The following is a 16,793-nucleotide window of genomic DNA, read 5'->3' on the forward strand; positions in this document are numbered from 1 at the left end:
CTATTCATTCGGTTACTGTAACAACAAAGAGTTTGTTGTACCTCTTATATGTTAAATGTGATTGTTTACATTTGACTTTATAATTTGATGAGTGCTGTAATATGGCTGTGAAACACATACTTTGCTCAAGTAAGAGCGAACACATCAGATAAAACCAAGTGACCTAAATATAGCATGTGAACACACGCACACCCAAAGACATACACCTACATTTAGACAGGCATACACACACACACACATGTAAACACAGAGATACAAGATAAACAAACACTAACATGACATACTTGCCACTTAACAAACTATTTCAGTCTGTTAAGCCACAAATACAATTTGCCAATATTACATCAAACTCTGCCTAAAGACAAAAAAAAATGAGGAACATGATATAATAAGAAAATATAACAGAAATCTGGAAATGTAAGGCTTTTTTTTTTTTTTTTTTACCTGATTAAGGCAGTCATAACATTTACATTATCACAAATATCCCAAAACACATTACATTCATTAAACTGTAGCTAACTGGGTATTTATTGCTTTATCTCTGAAATAGATTACACACATGCACACACACACAACATGTCAGATATCATTCAGTGATAAAGAGGAATCCATCAGGAAACCACTTAAGCGACACTTCCTGTCTGTTGTCTTGGAGACAAGCTTAATTCTTACTTTGCCTGAACGCTACAGCTTTGCGGAAAAACACAAATGTCATGCTTTCAATTCTAGTCTCATACAAATGTGTATTACTACTACTATAGCTTGAGAATTCAGCTGAGGTGATGGATCTAAGCAATATTACAGACTGTAAACAAAACTTTCACAAATCAAGCCAGATGCATCAATTCCTTTTGTAGTCTTTATGCATTAGAGCTTAAGTCCAGATGGTTTCCATTCAGATAGCAGAGAGATAAGCAGCCTTTAGTATAGACATTATTAATGTACAGACATGAGGGTGACTTTCTATTGCACAAGACCAGTTCATTGTACAGCTGTTTCTAATGTTAGTGACTAAACAATGAAGTTTACAAAAGAAAAGGGCAAATAAAGTGCTTGTTTGACCCAGCTTTCCAATGGCAGACCTCACTTCTCTATTTGTGTTACAATCTGTGTTTGCATAGTGTTTAAAATGGAATATATAATATAACTGGCTGCCTAAGAAAATAATACGTTCAGTTATCAAAGGATGTTTGTGTAGAAGGATGTTTCCTTAATTTTTTAGCCTTGTGGCCTTTTGGAAATAAACTTTATCATGCATATTTTACACTTTTAATTTAACAATATTTTAAGGTTCATGCATCACTGGACAATTTTAAGAATACAAAGTTCTAACATATCTATCTATCTATCTATCTATCTATCTATCTATATCTTTATATCTATATATCTATATATATATCTATATATATATATATATATATATATATATATATATAAATAAAAGGATGAAAACATCCCCTAATGCCTCCAGTAAACAAACCAAAGGCATTTTAGGGAGCATTTACATAAGTGAAAATTGTCAAACAATTAAAACTTTAAAGTAGTTTGATGAGAAGCATTACAATAAGATAAAATAAATGGCGACACCACTGAAAAAAGTTTATTTTTAAAATAGTTTTAAAAATATTTATTTGTCTGTGACAAACCTTTCAATGAGGAGGGATACAGATGGCCATTTCAGCTCATTTTAAGTGAAAAGGTTTAAAATTATTTAATTAGCTTGACCTTAGATTGCCTCTCTGATGTTTTTTTAAGAAGTTAGAAGTCATAATCAAATTAATGTGAATTTGCTCATCTCATCTTGACAGGTTTGAATGAGCTCAGTATGGGCCTAAAAAAATCCATTAGCACCATGATTTGCATTAAAATAATTTAATTTATCATTTTAATTTTACTAATAAATATTATTATTTTGTAATAATTTTATTTAATTGTATTAATGTATTTTAATCAAATATTAAAATGCTCAATTATTTATTGTAATTCTTAATATATTTTACTCTATTAAATAGTGTTTTATAAAGAGTTTTCTTATTTAAAAAATAAATAATATTATATATTATATTTGAGTTTGTTTTGAGAAAACTTAATAGAAATTTAATTATTAAGAAAACTTAATAGAAAACCCACAAAAATATTATCAAGCCCAGCATACGCCTGATTTAATCAGATGTTTAAGAACAGATGTTTTAAGAAACCATATTCCAAACAAATGTTATATTTATTTTCTATTAAAAATAATCTTGCATCTAAATAGCCACATATAGTGAAACATTTAACACCAGATCAGTTTTGCTCTGTTTAGATTCATAAAGGAGAAGCTGTGTTAAACCTTAGGATTATGTTGCTTTCGCAGTTTAACAGAAGTGTACAACATGCAGATTTGTTCAAATGAGTATTAGTATAGTTGTTTTGATGTTCCATGTCACAGAATGTAATGACTGTACTAATGTACTTAAACTGCATTAAAATGTAATCAGGTTGGTTCATTTTAAAAGCTGATAGCAGCACTGAGTTTATAGTTTATAATAACTTCATAATATAAAGAAAAAGAGCTGAATCTTGCTAAAAGTAAAAATCGTAAATACATATCAAACTAAAAATCTGTGAACTATGCAGTTGTAAGCAAAGCAATTCAGTAATCCAATTTGCATAAAATCAATAAAATGTCTGTATGTTTTTTGATGGGTAAACAAATAGCTGTCCTAGCCATGCAAAGTGAGAATATTATTGAACTGAAAATGAATGCATGGTTTTGTAAGCAGGAAGAGATGGAAACACTGATCAGAAAGCAGCAGCAGCAGCAACAACAACACTATATATATAGTGATAAGTATTTTTTATTTTTTTTTATAAAAAACACAGTTAAGTGAGAAACATAGCAGTGTCAAGGATGACAGTGGCTGCATACAAGATCACAAAGAGACTAAAACCTCCTTTTTCACTGTGCCACATCCAGGATTACTGCTGAATTCTTTATAAGGGTTGCACTTGTTTGGGCAAGCAGACACACCATGTCAGCAACTAACACACTGACAGGGTGGAGAGAGAGATAGATGAGAGAGGGGGGGCACTCAGGGGTGTGTCTTATACATTTAGTCCCTCAAGGAAGTACAAGACAAATTATCTTGTTACAGTGGTGTGAGCACAAGACCGAGTTTGTGGAGTAGTTTTCTTTGATTTCACCTGTCTGAGGAGATTTTTTCATCACTCTCACGCTGGATTTCAACCTGATCTGAGCGCAGAGGGAGGACAGAGCGACTGAACAGAAGAGGGAGAGTGAACAAGAGAAAAGCCAGGTGAGTTTGTCTTGGTCTTGACTTCTGCCCTCTCCTCCATCATCTCAGAGAGCGCTGTGATCATGTCCACATGCGATGATGTTACTTTAGTGGATTAAAGCAAACTAAATAATTAAAAAAATATGCCAGCATTCTGATTTAATAACAAGTGAAAGTTTAATTTTATGGATTTGTTTCGTTTATTAGTGTATGCTTAAGAAATATGGAGGTTTGTAGGCAATAATGTCAAGTATAATTAAACTTGTTTTCTGTTCAACCACTCCCATGTTAAACATCTAAAACACACTGGGATAGTTTCTGTTCCATCCGGTGGACCTTTTCTAAACAAAACAGTGTCCAGTCTTCCTTTATAAGCCAGCAATGTGAAGAAAACACACCTTCTACTGAAATAAAGAGTGTGATGTCTCATAACCATGTCCTAAACTCTGTAAAATCAGGCTTTGGATAGTTAATGTAAACCTTTTTGTAGCAGCGTGTGTCAGAAAAAATTAGCTGTCTGGGGTTTAACCGAAAACGGGGGAAAAGCTGTGCCTAACAGCCCAGAGTTTCACTTCCTTTATAGTCAGGTTTAAACATTGTTTGGTCATATTAAAAAAACAACTTCTCCGGCTGAGTGAGAGTCAAACACATGCATATGAGTCACACACATGCTAATTTTACAAAGAAAACAACACTGTACTTTTACCACATGAAAAGAATGAAAATGGCAGTAAATAAGCAGTGATAAAACAGGCAGTATTGAGTAATAAGGAGAGTTTTGCACAATACGTGACATCATCACATACTCAGACCTCACTATTCAGGTGCAGCGGGGAGATAGTGATGAGGAAACACATGGTACACTGAGAACGAGCACCAAACACACGTTTGTGTAGATGAGCATAGGAATGATTTAAACTTTGGGCAGACACATTAAGGCATGATTCTTTAATGATTTTCTTTTAGCAATGATGATTAAAGCCTGTTATTAGAGAAAGCCAGATTGAAAAGCCCAGCATGCGTTGTGTTTGTATGCTGGTCTATGTGGTCTAATGTCCTATCAGGCTTCTAAACTAGCTTAACCTGGCACACTTCAGTCAACAAGCTTAAATAAAAGATTTGGGGGTTTTTTGGAAATACATGGCTGTCTAAAGATAGTCTAGGATGTGTTCTCGCTGCTGAAAACTTGATCATAACTGGTTTGCCAGGCTAGTTTTAGATGGGGTTTGGACACTAAGAGACCAGCTGACACTTTGTATCTTAGTCTTAGTCTATCACTTTAATTTAGAGCCATTCAGAAAAAAATTGCTCCCACTCCCACACTCTCATTTTATATACATTTATCATAAAAGTCACGTTTGACCATTCTGAATTAAAAAGAAAAAAACAGTGGGCTGGCAAATCCTGTGCAACAGGTTTTGACCTGTCTCTTCTGTGCCGTCAGACGGGTTTGTGCTGTGAGTTGCTGCTTTGTAATGACAGGGTGACTACAGTGGTCTTTAGGATGGAGAAACAACATGATTCTTCATATCCTGTAAATCCTCTGGGATTTACACACACATAGAGCCTCAGGCTTTTGCTGAAGTCATCTGAGGAATGCTAAATATTTATTTGTCTGTGACAAACCTTTCAATGAGGAGGGATACAGATGGCCATTTCAGCTAATTCTAAGTGAAAAGGTTTCAAATTAATTAATAAGCTTGACTTTAGATTGCCTCGGATGTTTTTTTAAGAAGTTAGAAGTCATAATCAAATGAATGTAAATTTGCTCATCTCGTCTTGACAGGTATGAATGAAATCAGTATGGCCCTGAAGAAATCCATGAGCACAACGATTTGCATTAAAATAATTTAATTTATAATTTTACTAATAAATAATAATTTAATTGTATTAATGTATTTTAATCAAATATTAAAATGCTAACCATTTACTCTATTAAATAGTGTTTTATAAACAGTTTTCTTATTTAAAAAATAAATAATATTATATATTATATTAGAGTTTGTTTTGAGAAAACTTAATAGAAACTTAATTGTTAAGAAAACAAGAAACAAGAAAAAGCCCAGCATAAGCCTGATTTAATCAGATGTTTAAGAACAGATGTTTTAAGAAACCATATATTCCAAACAAATTTTAGATTTATTTTCTATAAAAAATAAACTTGCATCTAAATAGCCACATATAGTGAAACATTTAACACCAGATCAGTTTTGCTCTGTTTAGATTCATAAAGGAGAAGCTGTGTTAAACCTTAGGATTATGTTGCTTTCGCAGTTTAACAGAAGTGTACAACATGCAGATTTGTTCAAATGAGTATTAATATAGTTGTTTTGATGTTCCATGTCACAGAATGTAATGACTGTACTAATGTACTTAAACTGCATTAAAATGTAATCAGGTTGGTTCATTTTAAAAGCTGATAGCAGCACTGAGATATGACATCACTTTTGGCTTGTCTTGATTCATTTTAAAAAACACAGTGCAGGTCATTTGGACATTAATATACTTTGCAGTTATTGCATTAGTTATAGAGTACAGGATTTTTAATAAATGCAGCACAAAAAGATCACCACTAATGACAAGAATATCTGATGAAGGAGATATGCAAGACCTCAAAAATTGCACCAATACACTGAAGAAATGTCTAAGCACACAGATGCCTGTATCATGGTTCAATCTTCAGATTCATGTGGGGACTTGTAAGTACTATGCAGTGAATTTCTTTTTTTCATACATGTCTTTGCACGTTCTCCTGACTATACGCTCTGTTAAGCAATGCTAAACTATGCTGTGTTGGACATCAGAGACTACAACCTAAATGCATACAGGATGTGCATGCAAATCATAGTTCAACTAATAGCATTGCATTTAATTATTCTACAAAAAAAAAAAGTTTAAGTCTTGTGAAGTTGAAAGGAATTTGCATGAAAATACTTTTTAAATTCAAACCATTGCTTTCAGCTAAAATACAAGTCCTTTATCCATAGTATTGGTTTCTCCAGTAAAATTATGTATTGTCTGAATCAGGAAATAAATATATCGGTTGATTTTTTTGGTGAGCAGACAAGATTTTTTGTTGGACTGATGGACTGGAGCCATGTGGATTACTTAACTATTATTATTTTAGCTATTTCTTTTAGCTAATTCTGACTGCACCCATTCACTGCAGAGCATCCACTGATGAGCAAGTGATGTAATGCTAAATTTCCCCATATCTGTTCTGATGGAGGAACAACCCTGCTGAAAAAAAACAGCATAAGCTCAGGTATCAGGTCAGTGGTTATGTTTTGAAGCAAGGATGCTGGTTTGAGCTGGTCTTGAGCAGGAGTTAGTTGCTTAGGTCCAGCATATGACCAGCTCATAACCAGCTAAGGACCAGATCAAACCAGCAGCCATGCTTCAAAACATACCTAACCACCATATGCTGTTTAATTTAATGGGGAAATTTCCAAAAAAAAAGAAAAAAAAAATTCTACATCTTAGATATCCTGAGGGTGATTACATCAGAAGTTAAAATTCTATTTTTGGGTGAACTATTCCTTTAAACTAGGTAAAATACTGAATGTTATATAGACACACTGATCACAGATGTTTGGATGTCACTGAGCAGCACTGAGAAGGGTGGATATGATGACACATCATCTTGACAACAATTAGTGTTGTTTATGAGATGTGTGGGCAATGATGAGGTCCTAAATGGCATGAGCTTTCCCTGATGTACAACTGGTTAAAGTAAGACTGTAAGGGGACTTCCCCAGCTCTGACAATCCACAACCAGAATTAAAATACAAGGGAAAATGCACAATTAGTCATAAGGATATTTCATAAACAATACCAAAACATGTCATAGATCATATGCATATGCCATTTTAAATGACATATCTTTAGTATATATATTTTTTTATATACTTTTAAGTTACTGAGGGGTTATGCTAACTTAAAACACACTGTATTACTAACGAAAAATAAATACAAATATTCAGCATCTTGAATTACTATTGATCTTTCCCCTTTCTAAGACATGGAGGCGTTCAGCTCCAAGGACATGGTGCTCAAGGCCCAGAAAAAGATGCTGAGCCAAATGGCCAACAAGACTACAGTGCAGATGTTCATCGATGAAACCAGCAGCGAGATTCTAGATGAGCTTTACCGTGTGTCAAAGGAGTACACTGGGAACCGCTCAGAGGCCCAGAAAGTGGTGAAAGACCTCATTAAAGTAGTGGTGAAGATAGCTGTCCTTTTCAAGCACAATCGATTCAATGATGAGGAGCTAAAGATGGCCCAGGATTTCCAAAAGAAACTGCACCAGGGAGCCATGACGGCCATCAGCTTCAACGAGGTACGCAATACATGCTTCTCACACCTTTAAGCAGTATTTGCTGAGTTTATGTTCTATAACGTAAAAAAAGTATACAGTATAATTCACATACTTTGAACACTGACAGCATCCAGGAAATTACAAAAATAAAATAAAATAAAATACATATTGCACAAAAACATTTTTCAGTCACATTTGTCAGAATATAAAAAATATAAAATACTAAAAAAATACAATGACAAAAAATATATAATGGAAAATATAATACTAATAAATAATATATTTGCCATTTTTAGTCATATTATGTAAAACATTCCTTTCAGTGGTTTTACTAATATAACTTTTAATTATTTTGTTATTGTATCAATGAATGTAAACTAAGTATTTTTTGAAGCATTCATGTTAGCATTTCTTTGACACTTCGATACTTTTCCTTTACAAAATCGCAATCGATTTATTTGTTAATTATTTGTCAACTGATCATTTAGAGGCATTAACTGCTTCTAGCTTTCTACAAAGCAGGTGGTGTGGTTCTGAACAAAGTCTTATTTGTAACCAAACCTGTCTCTTCTTTCCCTTTCCAGGTAGATTTCACCTTTGACAAAGCGGTTATGTCAGAGATCCTGAAAGAAAGTAGAGACATGCTTCTGAAGCTTGTAAACACTCACCTCACAGCAAAATCCCACGGACGCATCAACCACGTCTTTAACCATTACGCTGACCCTGAGCTCCTCACCGAGCTTTACAACCCATCCGGGCCTCTCAAACCCCACCTCACCAAAATCTGCAACGGGCTTAACAAATTGCTGGAGGACGGGACGTTATGAGGATGGCAAAGCATTGAAAGACTTTTACAGGATTGGCAACCACCCGTTATCTCAGACTGCGTACAATGCAACCAAAGAAGCAAAAAAGTGACTGACTGATGGTGTCACACTTCAGTCCAACCCCTGAAATAGTGTTGCTGTGCTATTAATGAATATAAGATCAGTCATTGGCCTGATAGTGTTAACACAGCCACTGTTACTACCTAAGTGAGCTCAGATCAAATGTACCATCTGAACAATTTTTTAAAGCTCTGAGACTCCAGCTGCGTTGGATAGAGGTTTTCAAGACTACTTTTTTTTTAATGACGTCTAAACCACTGGGGTTCAGCTACTCTGCTGTAAACTAAAGCAGAAAATTGTATTGTTCAAAACTGTTAATATTTTGGAGCTGATTATTTACAGTATTGTTCAAAATAATAGCAGTACAATGTGACTAACCAGAATAATCAAGGTTTTTCGTATATTTTTTTATTGTTACGTGGCAAACAAGTTACCAGTAGGTTCAGTAGATTCTCAGAAAACAAATGAGACCCAGCATTCATGATATGCACGCTCTTAAGGCTGTGCAATTGGGCAATTAGTTGAATTAGTTGAAAGGGGTGTGTTCAAAAAAATAGCAGTGTGGCATTCAATCACTGAGGTCATCAATTTTGTGAAGAAACAGGTGTGAATCAGGTGGCCCCTATTTAAGGATGAAGCCAACACTTGTTGAACATGCATTTGAAAGCTGAGGAAAATGGGTCGTTCAAGACATTGTTCAGAAGAACAGCGTACTTTGATTAAAAAGTTGATTAGAGAGGGGAAAACCTATAAAGAGGTGCAAAAAATGATAGGCTGTTCAGCTAAAATGATCTCCAATGCCTTAAAATGGAGAGCAAAACCAGAGAGACGTGGAAGAAAACGGAAGACAACCATCAAAATGGATAGAAGAATAACCAGAATGGCAAAGGCTCAGCCAATGATAACCTACAGGATGATCAAAGACAGTCTGGAGTTACCTGTAAGTACTGTGACAGTTAGAAGACGTCTGTGTGAAGCTAATCTATTTTCAAGAATCCCCCGCAAAGTCCCTCTGTTAAAAAAAAGGCATGTGCAGAAGAGGTTACAATTTGCCAAAGAACACATCAACTGGCCTAAAGAGAAATGGAGGAACATTTTGTGGACTGATGAGAGTAAAATTGTTCTTTTTGGGTCCAAGGGCCACAGGCAGTTTGTGAGACGACCCCCAAACTCTGAATTCAAGCCACAGTACACAGTGAAGACAGTGAAGCATGGAGGTGCAAGCATCATGATATGGGCATGTTTCTCCTACTATGGTGTTGGGCCTATTTATCGCATACCAGGGATCATGGATCAGTTTGCATATGTTAAAATACTTGAAGAGGTCATGTTGCCCTATGCTGAAGAGGACATGCCCTTGAAATGGTTGTTTCAACAAGACAATGACCCAAAACACACTAGTAAACGGGCAAAGTCTTGGTTCCAAACCAACAAAATTAATGTTATGGAGTGGCCAGCCCAATCTCCAGACCTTAATCAAATTGAGAACTTGTGGGGTGATATCAAAAATGCTGTTTCTGAAGCAAAACCAAGAAATGTGAATGAATTGTGGAATGTTGTTAAAGAATCATGGAGTGGAATAACAGCTGAGAGGTGCCACAAGTTGGTTGACTCCATGCCACCCAGATGTCAAGCAGTTTTAAAAAAACTGTGGTCATACAACTAAATATTAGTTTAGTGATTCACAGGATTGCTAAATCCCAGAAAAAAAAAATGTTTGTACAAAATAGTTTTGAGTTTGTACAGTCAAAGGTAGACACTGCTATTTTTTTGAACACACCCCTTTCAACTAATTGCCCAATTGCACAGCCTTAAGAGCGTGCATATCATGAATGCTGGGTCTTGTTTGTTTTCTGACAATCTACTGAACCTACTGGTAACTTGTTTGCCACGTAGCAATAAAAATATACTAAAAACCTTGATTATTCTGGTTAGTCACATTGTACTGCTATTATTTTGAACAATACTGTACGTCCCAGGACAACAAAATAACAAAAACCAGAACACACAAACACATTTAGAAAGACATTCTATTCACGCTGCCATCTACTGTAGTGTTACCCTTATGGCTAAGATACAGTACAAATCAAAGCTTGGCACTACACAGTCAACAATTATATTTTGACATGAACAGCCCTGAGGGGGATCGGCTGTGTTCTAAAAGGGAACAACCACCAAAACAATTTCTCTAAAACAAAAGCCCTCGCTTTTGCTAAAGTAATTTGCATACTGTGTTGCAAGTTGAAACACACTAATGTTTAAAATTTTGAGATCAGTAAGATTAGTTTTTTAAAACTTTCAGTAGGGATGCGTTAAATTGACAAAAAAAATGATACAAACGTTTATTTCTAATAAATACTCTTCTGTTAATCTTTGAATTACATGTTGAAAAATGTATTCTGGTTTCCACAAAAACAAAGCAGCACAGATATTTACAAAGCAGCGCAGATAGTATTACATTTGTAATTTTACATAATATTACCGATTTTACTGTAAGCCATCTATTTGCACTGAGCTAACCTTACATAACATTTTATGTCTATAAAGAATTTTTACTGATGACAAGAAACTAAATGCTTATATTTTGTTGTCTGGAGAACTTTTACACTCATAATACACACCCTAATGCCTTGTTTAAACATGCAATTAATTAATTCCAGGTTAGAAATGCATATGGTAGAAGGAATACTGGTGCATTTCGATTGTGACATTTTGTGTAATGTTATAACAAGATTTCAAAGTTAAAAGACTAAGATCTGTATGTGTTTATGGCATTTAATCGGAGCGTTTCATACTGCATTAATTTATCGTGGAGTGTTGATCATTTAGAGTTCACAAATGCAACACCAAAAACCAGTCCAGGAAATGAACAAAGTTTTTATCATGTTTTGGTAACCACAAAGGGCATTAGACACTTTAGCACCATGTAAATTGAACAGAAAAAAAAAAAACAGCAAACCAAGCATGTGACTGCAGTGCAAAACTATTGCATCTGAAAGATGTCCAGTGGCACATTCCCAAAGCATTTGTGAGGGAGTTTTAAATTCAGTATCAATTAGCAAGTGCATTCTTTTTTTCAAGCTAGAAATGTGGTCATCTATTTCACACACAAAACTGTCCATTATTAATATGTTAAGCTCATAAAAAAAATTATATTTCACATTATTACTTTTAGGCATCAAACTACAGTGCTTTTACTGTGCTAATATGTGTTCATGTCTAAAGCTGGTAGTAGTTTTATGAAAAACACTATTGCAAATCACTCCAGCAATCTCTGGAAAAGGCATGAAACCCAAATAGGGAGCCTTCTAAAACAATCAATTTGGCATTTGATTTGCCGGTGTAATTTGTGTAATTTGTACAAATAACACAGAAAACAGTCAGAAGAGTCCTAATAAATGCCTACATCAGAGCTGGAAGATCTCATCCTCCCTATCCCTCAGATTCCTGGTCCGTCTGGTGATTGTAATGGGAACAGCTCCCAAAACGGCATGCTGGGAGGATGCTCTGTCAGATGTCAGATTGCTGTGATGGAGCTGCTCCATAGATGAAAACCTTTAAATGTAAAAAGTGATTTCATTGCAGGAAATGTTCTGCTATAGTATGAAAATAGCTTTTGAAATGAATTCCTTATAGGTGGATAATGGATTTCCACATAGGTTTGTTCACCGTAATTTTTTTTTAAGTTGTGAATAAAACAAAGATTAATGGAGGGTTTTTTTAAAAAGAAAATACGACATCAGTTCTTCTTAATTAAATGTGTTACTTGCCATTTCTTAGTAAATATTTGTAAGATTCATTAGCAATTTCTGATTATGAATGGTTTCTAGCTAAACTGGCATCCACACCAAGAATGATAACTATAAAGCAGGGCTCCATTACACACATACAGGGCATATTCAGTATACAGGGCTCCTGACCAACATTTGAGACTAGTGGCAACAGCAATATTAATAAGATTACATGTTTTGTCTCTTGGACAGTAGCTTAAGTTGAGTTGAGAATGCAGATTTTTTTTCAGATCTGTAAAAAAAAAAGTAAAACGTAATTTTTAAACGATAAAATGTGAATATTCTTACTGATCTAGTAAGTTATACATTGCACCACCATGGTAAAAATGAACAGTTGCTAAGGTATTTAGAATAGTTTTAAGGCATTTAGTTATTTCCGCATCAGTGTTGTTGAGAATGCCAAAGTGGTTTCATCTGGCTTTAAACTAGTTTAACTTATCATGAAATTTGTGGTTTGTATCACTGACCTCTGCGCCAAACTTGAATGTTTCTCACAGCACTGTTTAATAGTCACGTGATCAGTCAGCGGATGTAAAAAGTATAATGCCATTGATCCACAGGCTGCAACTGGCCCACAGGCTGTAGTTCTGACACCCTGCTATAAAGATAACTTTAACAATAGCTATATTAGCGTCCACTAGCACATAACAACATTCTATTTATTACAAGGACACAGTGCAGTTATGTTACGTTATGGCCTTTTAAATGTTCAACCTCTTTAAAGCAGGATGGATTCTGAAGTTTTTATTGTTCATCAGTTGGAAAAAAATATTGTTCCTCTCTGCTGTTATCGGTTTGGTTGAGGTGAGGACTCTCAGTTTAGGACTATGTCTTAATCGTTGTAGTATCGTCCTTGGTGTGAATGTGCCTTAAATTGGACTTTTTTCTCTCTCTCTATAGGTGTAATGATGTGTCAGCTCATGTTCATTAGAACCCCAAGTCATATGATTCTTCCATTGAGCTCATACTTGCTGAACGACTCAGCTGACAGCAAACAAAACAATATGGAATAAGTGAACTCTGTCTCTTCTGACAACTTACTGTTTCTCTCCCTCGTGGCAGGTCTTCACAGCTGCTTGTTTGGACTGATTGATGAAGCCGTCTATCTTTTTCAGGTACTCCACTGGTGACAGATCAGCATTCGCTTCACATCTAGAGTCTGTTTGGCTTTTGGGGATCTCATTAGAAATCTCTGTGTGTATCTGTGCTGGACTTGTCTCATCTTCGGTCAACTCCACTCCATTTGTGAATGACACAGACTCCATCAAGACGGGGATGAAGAGGGACTCCTTCAGGAATATTGAATCATTTGTGTACAGTCTGTTTGCCCTTTTTATTTGCTCCATCTGTAAAGACAGAAAAATACGTTTAAAGTACATTAATGTTGAAAACTATGTAAATGCACCCAACTAAAAATTTAAAAGGGCAAATTCCTAAAATGCATGCTTTCTGTTTACTTACAGACACGCCATATTTCAATGACAGTCCTTGCAAAGTCCTGGACTTTATGTTTAATTCGCCTTTGTCTAACGGGTGATAATGAAGAGGACACGAGGCTATCGTAGGACCGGGTGCGCTGGCCGCGGAGGAGGCCGTGAGTACCGGCCAGTGACGCGGAGTGATCGGAGGACATGACCCGAGCTCCAGCGTTTGTTTATTTTAATAATGACTTATGATGAACTGCAGCTGACCATCTGAGGCTACTGAATGCAAGACAGCAGGACTGAACATAACATGCACTTATGCCATCAGTCAATTTAAATGAAGAAATAGTCTGCAGCAATAAACAACCTATCTCTGATTTAATTGTTAGAATTGACTGGTTACGACATTACAAACCGAAATAAAGCTTTTTAACGCCACTTAACCAGTAACGTAAATACAACTACTAATAATAATTCGGTCCTACACAGACGTTTTATTTTTATCTAGTGATAACTTAACGTAAATCACTTAAATAACAATGGTGTCCCAAAAAACGAACATTTCAGACATTAACTAATACATCAACCACAAAAATAATAGAAATATATTACCGGTAGCCTTTACATTTTAAGTTCAGACAGTCTTAACGTTATTTGTCCCAAGACCTTAACAGATTAGCTTAGCCTCTGTTGCCATGGCGTCAACTAAATAAGTTCCTCCCACGTCCCAGTCCCACTCCAGCGAATCGACTCTTTTGGACAATGAATTGGTAAAAAATAAAATAAAATAATAATAATAATTGCACCTATTTCTTGAGGTTTTACATGCCTTAAACTCGAATACAACTTATTTCGAGACGGATAGTCATTCATTACAAAGAGAATGGTTTAGCTTGAAGGGATCAGTCCTATTTGCGAAAGAATCATTCACGAACTGACTCGATACGTTCACGAATCAGAGACCACTACCCATAATTCCAGAGACAAAAACAGGAAGCGAAATAAGAAATAGTTGCCTTGGAAGAATAGGACTGAAAATATGTCTTTCATAAGGGAGGGTGATGCTCAAAGTTAACTTAATGTACTCAAGGTCTAGCAAAAACAGGAAGCAGACAGATAAGGTAATGTTTTGACGTACTTGTACACATGCAACAGTCCCTTTTCCCCTTTTCTCACTGTTTTCTGTCTCTCGTCGTCTTACAAGAAACGACCCGTTGCAGATCTTCTGTCTAACTTCATCCCAGATGATGAAGCTACTCTGTGTTATCCCCCACTGTAGACACGGCTGCCTTGTGTGTGTTCTCACAGTCCTGTGTTTGACACTGTTGATATGCTCATGGTGCACAGGGAGGGAATGAGACACCTCGAAGGTGAAATTCTACCTCTGGATTTACTCAGCTTCTGTATAAACTAGCATTCAGGATTCAAGTCCTCTTTGGTCTCTGTTTATAGGAATGAAATGGTTTTATGGCAAAAAAAATGAATCACCTGTGACATGAAATGGATAAGAGATGACATCAAGACGATGTTAAATCAGAAGATGATCAAAAGGTAACTGAATAAATTTTCTTCAACCAGTTTATGAACCAGTAGAATTCAAAAATCCATCCAAATTTTATCATCAATGAATAGGAGGATTTATGGATTTTTAAGGATTTATTTTAGATTTTTAGTGTGTTCTCAGATTTTAATACATACACATATAACATTAATTTTTATAGTCCTCTCTAGGCTGTTTTTTGTCTTTTTGTTTAATTGATTATTTAAATGTTTGCTCATATATTGTATTTGTTTTCTACATTCATGAAGTGAAGGATTGGAATTTTTAGGATGTGGCCTAGAAGACAGAAAAGATCAAATCAACAATATCAACTCATACGTCCATGAGGACAGGAAGTATTGACTCCATAGCAACAACTAGTACAACAGGTACTACAAATATTTATTTGAAGGCTGTAGACATTTTGTTCTTTTATCTTTTTCATTTTCCTTATGCATTATGTTCAATGTCATTCGTAATGCATCAGGGACAGACTAAAGAAAAAGGAGAGACAAAGAAGAGGAAGAATGGATCCAGCACTGAATGTGAGCCTCAAACAGATTAGAGATGCAATACATTTAAACTGAACTGCATGCGAGTTGATGATATTGTCTCTAGTCACAGCTCCCATATATCATCTCTGTGACCTACTTTACATACAATAAGGTCAAAACTTTAAGACATTCTTTCTGGAAAAGAGTTTTTGCTGTTGAATTTTGCAAACTATTAGTACTATGTACTTGCCGTCTCGTTTAAACAATTTCTGAACCAACAGAGGTTGTTTTATAAAACAATTAAAAAAATTAATATAATAATTGTTATATTTCTGTGTGAATAAAGTGAGGAGGTTGTAACCTCATTGTATTGAATCTCATCTAGTGTATTTTCACAAATATTTTCATATTTAAATATCTACATTATCCTTTTACTTTCAGTGGCAGAATGTTGGTTGTATGATGAAAGCGGTCCAAATCTATTCCAAACTGAGAACAGAATGTGGAACGCCGTCTTCGTTCTGTGGATCCTTTGCAGATCAGATTGTGGCATAGGCCTGACGTAGGCCTGTGAAGTTTAGACAGCCACCAAAATTTCAAAACCCATATTAACCTACATGCTTGAAGTCAAATGATCCATGTATATATTAGTCTTTAAAAATGGCAATAATGGTAGTTAAGAGGTGACACTTGAAATTCTTTAGCATCTGTTCCAAAGGGGAGTATAAATCTCCTCGAGGAAGGTGGTATATTTGGAGCTTTGTAACTTAAACCCATGAGACTGGGTTTCATGACAGGGTGCTTCGTGTGTAAAAATAGGTTAGTAGAGGGGGAGCAGGAAGCCCTGCCATGGGATATTGAATAGTTCCATTTGTTTCGTGCCTCAGGATTTAAGTCATCATATAATCAAAGTTATGACATGAGTCAAGCATTATTTTATCTTAGTCCTCCATTAATTCAATTATGCATCACCTAAATCTAATCTAAATCGTTAAAAGTCCAGATGTAAAAATAATAATGAAGCTGTTTTGTACAGTAAGTCTACTGAGAGCATCTGCTCT

The 16,793-nt window shown here is 35.3% G+C and overlaps 1 protein-coding gene, 1 long non-coding RNA gene and 1 pseudogene across 2 annotated transcripts; 2 read left to right on the forward strand and 1 right to left on the reverse strand.

Annotated features, from left to right (window-relative positions):
* LOC113077606 (lysM and putative peptidoglycan-binding domain-containing protein 1-like) overlaps nt 1–14,299 on the reverse strand; it is a 37,610-nt pseudogene extending 23,311 nt beyond the window's left edge.
* Nucleotides 3,015–8,794, forward strand: LOC113077607 (tumor necrosis factor, alpha-induced protein 8-like protein 2 B). Its single transcript, XM_026249914.1, has 3 exons — nt 3,015–3,299; nt 7,298–7,617; nt 8,181–8,794. The coding sequence occupies exons 2-3, from the start codon at nt 7,300–7,302 to the stop codon at nt 8,421–8,423; spliced, it is 561 nt and encodes a 186-aa protein (XP_026105699.1). The 5' UTR covers nt 3,015–3,299; nt 7,298–7,299; the 3' UTR covers nt 8,424–8,794.
* Nucleotides 14,300–14,681: 382 nt separating the features above from the next.
* LOC113077608 (uncharacterized) lies at nt 14,682–15,830 on the forward strand. Its single transcript, XR_003281370.1, has 4 exons — nt 14,682–15,068; nt 15,151–15,249; nt 15,508–15,627; nt 15,726–15,830. It is a non-coding gene; the product is annotated as an uncharacterized LOC113077608 (long non-coding RNA).
* The last annotated feature ends 963 nt before the right edge of the window (nt 15,831–16,793 follow it).

The sequence above is a fragment of the Carassius auratus genome, unplaced genomic scaffold, assembly GCF_003368295.1.
Source record: "Carassius auratus strain Wakin unplaced genomic scaffold, ASM336829v1 scaf_tig00022903, whole genome shotgun sequence".
Lineage (NCBI taxonomy): Eukaryota > Metazoa > Chordata > Actinopteri > Cypriniformes > Cyprinidae > Carassius > Carassius auratus.